The sequence below is a fragment of the Euprymna scolopes genome, chromosome 37, assembly GCF_053919585.1.
Source record: "Euprymna scolopes isolate OS-2025 chromosome 37, ASM5391958v1, whole genome shotgun sequence".
Taxonomy (NCBI): Eukaryota; Metazoa; Mollusca; class Cephalopoda; order Sepiida; family Sepiolidae; genus Euprymna; species Euprymna scolopes.
Window position 1 is genome coordinate 28,534,504 of NC_136518.1, and position 10,252 is coordinate 28,544,755.

General features: G+C 32.5%; 1 protein-coding gene across 1 annotated transcript in view; it reads left to right on the forward strand.

The window, feature by feature from the left end:
• Positions 1-10,007, forward strand: part of LOC145261114 (phosphatidylinositol 4,5-bisphosphate 3-kinase catalytic subunit alpha isoform-like) — a 310,781-nt gene extending 300,774 nt beyond the window's left edge. The window contains exons 21-22 of the mRNA XM_080119338.1: positions 6,942-7,093; positions 8,710-10,007. Coding sequence (XP_079975464.1) covers positions 6,942-7,093; positions 8,710-8,977 — 420 coding nt within the window. The 3' untranslated portion in view covers positions 8,978-10,007. The remainder of the gene's footprint in view (positions 1-6,941; positions 7,094-8,709) is intronic.
• The last annotated feature ends 245 nt before the right edge of the window (positions 10,008-10,252 follow it).

A 10,252-nucleotide genomic window follows, 5' to 3' on the forward strand; every position in this document is an offset into this window, starting at 1 on the left:
GCAACTGGCCCTGACGGCATTCCAATTATAGTGTTGAAAAAGCTTCAACCAGAACTTGCCCTCATACTTACGAAACTGTTTAAGTGTTGCCTTTAGGAGAAGTGCTTCCCAACACCCTGGAAAACCTCATCAGTATACGCTGTATTTAAGAATTCAGGTGATAAGTCATCTCCCTCTCAGTACAGACCAATAAGTCTCCTGTGTGTCATGAGTAAGTTGCTGGAATCCATATTAAATACAGAAGTAGTCAACTACTTCAACAGAAATAATCTTCTTAGTGACATACAATATGGTTTCCGTTCTGCTCGATCTACAGCAGACGTGCTAACGGTTATATCTCATAGAATTAGCGAATCTCTAGACAAAGGCTTCATTTCCAGAGCAATTGCTCTTGACATATCAAAGGCCTTTGATAAGGTAATAAGGACCTACTTCACTTCATAAGGACCTACTTCACTTCCAGTTATGGTATAACTGGAAATGTTTTCTCAATCATTAAATCATTTCTCTCTGATAGACTCATAAGAGTAGTGGTTGATGAGCAGAAATCAGAGGCCCTCAGTATTGATGCTGGAGTCCCTCAAGGGTCCATCCTGGGCCCAACTCTCTTCCTGATCTACATCAATGATCTCCCAAAACACATACTTAAATCATTCGTTGACATCTATACTGATGACACGACCATCTCTGGCAACACATTTAAGGCCGTAAATGACAAAGTTCTCTCTGATTCTCTCTCCTCTGATCTTGAGCGCATGGTACAGTAGGGGAAGAGGTGGCTGGTTACTTTTAATGCATCTAAAACCAAGCTCCTATTATTACATCATCAACGCTCTGATCCCCATCTGACATTAATTGAAATGGATGGCTCTCGTCTAGGCGAGGCCCCATGTTTTGATAAGCTTCTGGGTTTGATTTTTACTCTTGACTTGAAATGGAACACGTACATCAAGTCTGTTGCCAAGGTCGCTGGAAAATGGTAGGATCATTCTACCGCTCCAAAAGATATCTCACTACTGATGCAATTCTCTATCTATATAAAAGCCAAGTACGTCCAAGGATGGAGTACTGCTGCCACATCCGGGCAGGAGCTGCTAAAAACAGCCTATCCTGCCTTGACAGAGTACAAAATAGACTTTGTGACCTAATGGAGGACGCCCCTTTTTTTTCCTTGCAACCTCTCTTCCACAGAATAGATGTTGTGAGCCTATCTTTGTTTTATCGTTATTTCTATGGCAAGTGCTCGTCCGAGCTCCATTCTCTGGCCCCCCCCACGCCAATCTTTCGCGAAAAACACCCGTCTAGCTTAAACCACTGTCAATAATTTTCCCCATTCTTTATGTATGCCTAAATCAAAGCATAGACTCCACGAACAGGGCTTCTTTCTTAGTAGTGCACGCCTTTGGAACTCTCACACGTACCTGTTTCCCAACTGACTACAACTTGGACATCTTCAAGTCCAACATAAACAAATTCCTCATAAACCGCCACCTTAAGTAAGACACTTTATCAAATCTCCATTACTAACAATGACTACGATATTGTCCCATTGACTACTGTACATGTTATAACCCTTATCTCCGAGTGGCTTCCGGGCCTTGATAAGTGGTGACTTCCATGTAAAAAAAAAAAAAAAAAAAAAAAGTGCCCAAAAGCTCCTGGCTGATCCTGCATTCTTGTTTGTTGCGTTGTTTGGCCTCATTCCACAATCACTCCACATGATTCGTAGTTGCCTGCGTTTCAGGATGTATGAAGTGAAAGCTGTTGTTCACCATTAAATGGTTATACCCCTCTACTCCCACTTTGCTATATGCTTTCCAATAGTCTGATACAACTGTGGTCCCTGGAAGAATATTTTTTTTTTTTTTGATTAGTGGAAGGGTTAGAGTTTCTGCATTTCGGTTTGGTATGCACACCAAGAAACCCTCCTTATTAGCACCGTAGACTCAGACCGGTGTGAGTAGTCTGCCGATGTTATATTTGTGTCAGTTGAAAACAGACTTGTCTATCTTTTCCTATCTGCAGAGGATTTCTAAGAAAATAATCTCGGCAAATGTCTTGAAGGAAATTTTTCCAATCGACTATAGTGTGTGCTGATCCAAACCCATATTCGCGCTGGAGGTTTTTATTCATTGCCATCTCAAATGCCCACAGGTATATCAGATTGATAATGCACACGATTTTAAGCCGTGATTTTTGCGAAGAAGTTCCCAGTCCGGATTGCTGTCCACCATGGACATTTAACATTCCCACATCTCCCTCTTTTTGCTAGGATGCACTTGTGGCTGCAGGTTGCACATTTTATCGATTTTGCCATTAGTTTCCGTTGTTGACAAAAAATCAACTACAGCATCCGGTTTCTACAGCTATTGGGCAAGGATGGTCAAATTCATTTTTTTTTTTTTTTTCGATCTTCTCTACTCTTCCTGACTCACATGTAAGAAATGGTGGATTTTTTTCTTCCGGTATCTAAATTTTTGTCTGCTGCTCGGATGCATGCACACTCGAGTTGAAACTCAGCGCGTGGCATTGTGATTGACTGATTGCCATGTTATGTCAGACAACAGCTAAACCCGATTTGTTTACATTATGTTCCAATTAGTGGTGGGATGATTAATCCGAATAGTTAATAATAAGAATCATGTATTTTGGGGGGAATTGGAATCGCGTCATCAAAAATACCTTAGAAATATGATTCTTTCATTACAATTCTCTTATATTTTTAAGTTGAACTGTTTGCTTGAAGTGAGATTAATGCTGTCAAAAATTTATGATAAAAACGTCATAGAACTTTTCATAACATATTTAATATGATGTACAAGAATTTTATAAACTATTTTAAAGATAATCTTTATTTATCTTAATGAGTTTCGAAATTTCTTTGAAATTGTTCTCTTTCTTTAATTCTTTGAATTTAAAAATAATTTTCTTGTTTACTTTTAGCTTAACTTTCTTTTCTATTTCACCATTTCGTTTTTTAGTAATAAATGCTTCTCTACATTAAAAACCGACCTGTGTCTAACTCTGCTCTCGTGAGGAGGCAAGTAAATAGGAAGTAATATGGCAGCTGAAAAACGTTTTTCAACCACCATAAAAGGGTTACAATACATGTAAACCCTGAAGAATTTCCGCCATGCGCACTTGTTGTTCTAAGTTAACTAGCCACTACTTGTGTTTCAAACTTCAAAAAAAAAAGTGCTTTAAAATAGTAAAAACAATAAAGCTTTTTTCGTTTTGGAAGGGAGGTTTCAGGCGCCCCAATTATCCCAAAGAACTTTGCAATATTTTTCAATAATACTTTTAAAAAAAAAAATTCTTTTATAATCAATTTTTATTTAAAATTAAGAAATTTTCTAAAATATTTTGTTTATATATGTTTACATTTTGTTTTTAAGTAAAATTAAGAAATTAATTTAAAAAATATTGTTTATTGGATATTTTTTTGTTTTTGTTTTTTTTTTTTTGCTGGCGTTTATGTGATTATTAACAGGGAAATTGATGAAAGAAAATTGATGAAATCCGCGCTATTTTTAAATATTATTTTCAAGTTTAATTAAAGTTTTACGATACCCCTTTTCTTATTGTTTTTGTATTTTGTTATTTTTTTTATGTTTATTTTTTGGCCGGATATAACAAACAAACCAAATTTCCTTAATTGTATTTCTACTTTTTCGCTGTACCAAATTTTTTGGCTACACAAAAACTTTCGATTATAATGGTATATTTCAAAACAATTCCATCGGAATCTTGGTATCGGAATCATTAATCATCATTTTCCTGGAATTGGAATCAGAAAAAATTTAGGAATCGTCCCAACACTAATTCCAATGAAAGTCGAGCGAACGCTGAGTTATATCTGGTTCTAAAGATGCACAAGTACCCAATTTTGTATTAAAATTATATTACATTATTATATTAATTTACAATAGGTAAAAGAAACAAGCTCTTCTAAGTTCAATTGGTACACTAAGTGAATTTGCAAAAATATCTGAATAAAAATCATAAAAATGGTTGAAGACAGAACAAGGATTCTGAATGAAAAAGATGAATTAATGTCAACACAAAAATACATGATGAAAAAGATGAATTAATGTCAACACAAAAATACGTGATGAAAAAGATGAATTAATGTCAACACAAAAATACATGATGATGAAGAATGAATAAATGTCAACACAAAAATACATGATGATGAAGAATGAATAAATGTCAACATAAAAATATATGATGATGAAGAATGAATAAATGTAAACATAAAAATACATGATGATGAAGAATGAATAAATGTCAACATAAAAATACATGATGATGAAGAATGAATAAATGTCAACATAAAAATACATGATGATGAAGAATGAATAAATGTCAACATAAAAATACATGATGATGAAGAATGAATAAATTTCAACATAAAAATACATGATGATGAAGAAGGAATGTCAACACAGAAATACATGATGATGAAGAATGAATAAATGTCAACACAGAAATACATGATGAAGAATGAATAAATGTTAACATAAAAATACATGATGATGAAGAATGAATAAATGTCAACATAAAAATACATGATGATGAAGAATGAATAAATGTCAATACAAAAATACATGATGATGAAGAATGAATAAATGTAAACATAAAAATACATGATGATGAATGCCAATACAGACATGTATGATGAAGAAGATAAATTAATGTCAACAGAGACGTACATGAAAGCTAATTACTGCTAACACAAGTAAACATACAGCATTCCATGCTGGTTCATAGTAGCCCTCCCCCCTCCACAAGCACATGTGGCAGTCTCTCAACTGAATTAAGAGCAAAAAACTTTTTGTATTTTTTATTAAATAGTAATGAGAAAAATCTTTTATAACGACAATATTGTTATTGTGTCTCACAAGAAATTACAACAAACAGCAGCAGGAGAAAGTAACAACAAAAGTAAACTAGCTAATACACTATCGCAGTCTATCAGGTTTCAATCTCATTCCAAAAATTCTTTGGTTATTCAATACACACTAGTGGGGGGGTACCCAGCATTGCCCGGGTGTTTAGAGGTGTATGTGTGCTTGGGCAGGGGGGGGGGGGTATTAATCAAAACAAGAATAAGGGAAGTAAATTATTAAATATTTTATATAAAATAAATGTTAAAACTTTAAAAAATCGAAAAAAAAAAAAAAAAAAAAACTAACGTAAGGCAAACGAATGATGTTAAATGTAAAAATCGGAAAAAAAAAAAAAAAAAAAGAAAACGCGAATGTGATGAAAAAACCCGCAGAAAAACGAACATTAAAACTAAAAAAGCTGAAAAATAAAAACCAAAAAAAAAAACATAGAATGTGAAAAATAGATTAAATAACCCTGTTTCAATATTAAACCTTTAAAAATCGAAAAAAAAAAAAGGAAAAAAAGACATCTCACACCATGATTCGAACCTAAAACCTTTATATAATGAGGCTGCGCTCTAATGAACTGAGATAAGATGATGTTGAAAAAATTAGGTTGTTTTTTTTTAAATATTTAAACTAAATCTTGTTCCGACGTCATTTGCGCATACGTAGAAGCGAACTTGTCATGAGAGGACGGTTTTTGCTGATCCCTCCCTGTAGAAAACTGATGATTTTAGGGTGAAGGAATTAATGTTTTTGGTCAATTTTTCTATATTTGGTGGGCGAAGGATCAAGCTTTAAAATGATACCAATCTCGTGAAAATCCGTGACTTATAAAGCTAAAAGAGGTTTGATTGACAGGACGATGCTAAATGAGGTCATCGCGGTATCGTTATTTTTAGCTTTCACTTCCCCCCCAGATGATGGTGGGAAGGGGAGAAAGCAGAGCAAAAGCCGAGAACACGTTTTAATTTCACTGTATTTATACTTAAATGCAGGACGAACCGGGCACAAAGCGAAATAGCGCGAATCTCATAAAAGTCGACGTAAATAAATCTATAAGCTACATGCTTTCCCAAATCCTACATATGATATAGGACCCATATAAAGAATTGTAACCGATAGTAACGAACCCGGGAACGTGTGCTCGAAAAGCCTTTTGAAGACATACACGAAATGGTCACACACATTTTGCCTTTTATATATATAGATATAGACTAGTGAGGGGTGCCCGGTGTTGCACGGGTGTTTGGAGGTGTGTGTGTGTGTGTAGGGGGGGGGGGTTAAAAAAAAAAAAAGTAAGTATGAGGATCGAACCCAGACCGTTGAGGCAAAGTTGTAAATTAAAGTGTGAAAAAAAACAAAAAAAAAAACGTTAACCATTGCCCCACCGCGAGATGCTAACGGAAACACATTTGAATTTATTTAATTACTTGGAATTAGCAGGTGCCCGTTTTAATGAGTTAATGAGGTCAAGTTTGACTGCGGGATAGTATTCATTTACTGCTGAACGCTCCCCCCCCCCCAAGATGTTATAGGAAAAAGACTAACCCACATGCGGCGAGTGACAAATATTGAATGTTTATCTTCCCGAAATCGAGCAAATTAAATAGACAGGCGAGCTTTGTTGTTAACTGTGAGATGTTACGATTTATATGTGATATAAAAAGTTGTGAAGCAAGCGACCGCTTCTCTGAAAAAAGCCTTTTGTTGACATACAGAAAAAGCGAACACACATACATACACACATTTTTGCTTTTATATATATAGACGTAGTCAAGTCCTATGTAAAAAAAAAAAAAAAAGTTTCAGAATTCATGTTTGTTGTCAGTTGAGAATAACTTTGTTTTCTTTCAATCTTTTTTCAGAAAGCAACAGCAGCTGTAAATACTAGATGCTGTTTATCTTTTCTCTACATACATACGCATGAACATACGTTTGCTTTCGTCTATTTATAGATTATTTTTCTCATCTCATGATAATCTTTATAGATCATGAAGAAGTTTCCTTTTAAAATAAATGGTTTCATTGTTTTTTATTTTCTTTTAGGTATTTCATATTGACTTTGGTCACTTTCTGAACCACAAGAAAAAGAAATTTGGGATTAATCGTGAGAGAGTGCCTTTTGTGCTTACAGAAGACTTCATCAAAGTGATAGCAAAGGGTGCTGATCAACCACAAAAGAACAAACTCTTTGAAAAGTGGGTATTTTTTTTATTTCAATCATTATCTTCACATTTGTTTTACTGTCAACTTTATTTGTATTATTTGAAGTTTATGGATTTTTTTTTTCTGTAACATTTCTTGATTCTCCCAAAATAAAAATTTATTTAATCCTAAATAATATCTGGTAAAAAAAAAAAAAAGTAAATTTTCTACCCCCAAAAATATCTTTTCTAGCTGAAGGTCATAGGTTTTTTGTGAAAGTTTCATTGTCAAATGAAAACGCAGGATAAATTTCAGTCGATGTTGTTAAAAATAAGCTGTCATAAGTTATATTTTGTGAATCGATTTTAATTCTGCTAAAATGTTTATCGACATTTAATGATAGCAATTTCACAAGTTTATGAATTGTTTGAAAAATTAAATAAATTTGTCCAAATCATTTAAGAACAAAATTAAAACAATTTCTTCCTGTTCTCTAACAAAAGAAAAATAGGAAAACTAACTGACCAATTTGATTTCATTAAGAAACACACTTAATATTTCTTAGAAAAAGCAATACATATTTAGTTTATTGATTTTGTCTTCAGTAAGGAAAGAAGAAATGATAGCTTAAACCTTTAAATCTAAATGTGCCTATAATAGAGTACCAAAATTTTATATCATAAATGACTCAACAATTTTGATTTTTTTTCTTTTTTACTATAGAACTTGTTTTAGAAATGTTCTAAATTATTGAAAAAAGATTGTTGAATTAAACTTGAATGTTCTAGAAAAAAATTATCAAACAAGTGTGTAATTAAACCCTTCTGTGTTGTTAATCTAAAAATAAAATAAATCTATAAACATACAATTCTCAATTAGAAAAATATAACAAGGAAATAAAAAGTAGTTACACTTCAAAATGAAATTAATGTAATAGCAATATTAAAATATTTCAAAATAAATACTTTGGATTTAAAAAAGAAAAGCAGAACTCAAAAAAAGTAATCAGTTTCTCTTAAGCTTTTATGATGAGAATCATGTAGATATGAGCGGACAGGTGGGCATTGCATAGATAAAGAAAATTGGTTTTAATTGTTATTTTGAGGATAACTACAAATGTTCTAAAATCTGAAATTTTGTTCTTTTCATGTACTGATATTTTATTGAAATGAGAATTAGCCTTATTTTAAAATACTGGAAGTTTTGTGAACACCTATAATCTTGTTCCTAACATTTTTATGCAGTTTGGAGTTAAATACTTCAAAATACTTGTTTCAGCATTTTCACTTTTAAACATAGCCAAGTTTGGTTTTTAAAAACATTTTCAGCGTTTTGCTGTTAACAATTTTCTACATTCCTCTATTTTAATAAAAAAAATTAGACGATTTTGTCAGTATTAAAAAAAATCCTTTAGTTTTTTTTTTTAAGATAAGAAATGTCAGTAATTACAAAGAAAACATGGTTATTGTATTTTTCTTTGTGGTTGAACAAACTTTCAGTGTTCTATGTAAATGTTATCTTTTGATATTTATGGCCAGATTCTTTTTGATCTTCAATATCTTTTTTAAATGTCCTTGTAAATATAAAATTTAATGGAAATAGTGTCTTTCTTAATAGTTTGGAAGATCCTACTGTCAACCACTTTATTCTCTCTTTGTGTGTCTTTCAGATTTCAAGAGTTATGTGGTACTGCTTACTTAGCCTTGCGGAAACATGCCAAGCTTTTCATTACCCTATTCACACTGATGTTGTCTTGCGGCATCCCAGAGCTGCAGTCCCTGGATGATATTGGCTACCTTCGTAAAACCTTAGCCGTAGAAAGATCTGAGCAGGAAGCTGCAACTTACTTCCAAGAGCAATTTAGCAATGCTTATGGAGGTTCTTGGACAACCAAGTTGGATTGGTTTTTCCATTATTTGAACAACCGAAATCGATAAATTATTATCATGATTCCAGTCATGCTTTGGCTTGATCAGCTCTGGTTGGCATTGTCATCATCACATATTGGGCTGGACATTTTCTCTGCTGAATGATGAACCGGAAGGGGGGTAAGAGGGAGGAGCATTCAGAAACTATGGAAAAAGTGAAAAGAATCTGAAGAAAAGCAAATGTTGCCTTTCCATGTTGACAGAAGTGAATAAAAGGTGTGTGAGATTGAGATTTCTTTTCCTACTCGTCTTGTTACCAAGCTTTCATGCACCCTTGGATGAGCGGAAAAACAAAACACAAAAAAACTGTACATTGTTAAGTGATATTGAATACTACACTTTATACAACAAAAGAAAGAATGAAATCACATGATGGCAAAAGGAGCTAAAGGCTTGTCTTTAATTTATCAGTAGAATACTTTAAATATTTCTGTTTAAATCATTCTTATAGCATTATTCTGTCATTATGTTGCAGTAACAGTATTTTATTTTCCTTCCAGAATTCTCAGTTTAAAAGATAAATTGATAAATTTTTTAAGTAGAATTATAAATTTGATATAATGCTTTTTTGGTTCCATCTGACGTTTTGTTTGTTCACTTAACTGAGTTGTGCATGTCTGTATGCCAAACTATTTAGTTCATTATTTAAATATTTTTAAAAAACTCGACATGTTCTTTGGTTTTGTATATTATTCATTTTTGGTTAGTGAACAATAGGATTTGCTGCGAAATGTGCACGTCAACTGTTTGTACAAGTGTATGTTTGACTGTTTCTGTTCCATGAAGAATTTTACTGAACGACAGATCAAATAACTCATTTTTCATTCTTAATGAGTCAAAATGTATTTCTGATTGAATGTGAAATTTTCACTTGAACCGTTCTAATATTTCAGTTGGATTTTTCTTTTACTCAAACAAACTCCAATATTATTAGTTTGTTAATCCACAACATATCTTCTTCATTTGTATGAATAAAAATTTATGTTATCTGAATTCCAGTTGTCTAAAAAAATAAATCTCTATTTTGAAGCCGAGTGTACATTCAGTTAAATTGTTTCATTATTTATAGTTTTGACATTTTTAGATAAATGTCTTCACAAAAGACTCAGTTTCTTTAGATTCTCTTTGACTGAGTTTTTTTTTTTGTCTTTTTTGTTTTTTATTGTTCCCTACTCTTGGTTTCATTATTTTATATTTATGAAATACTATTATGAGTACTTCCTTGTACATTTCTTGTGGTTTAACTTCATTATTATTTTTAAAAATGAATTATACACAAAAAAA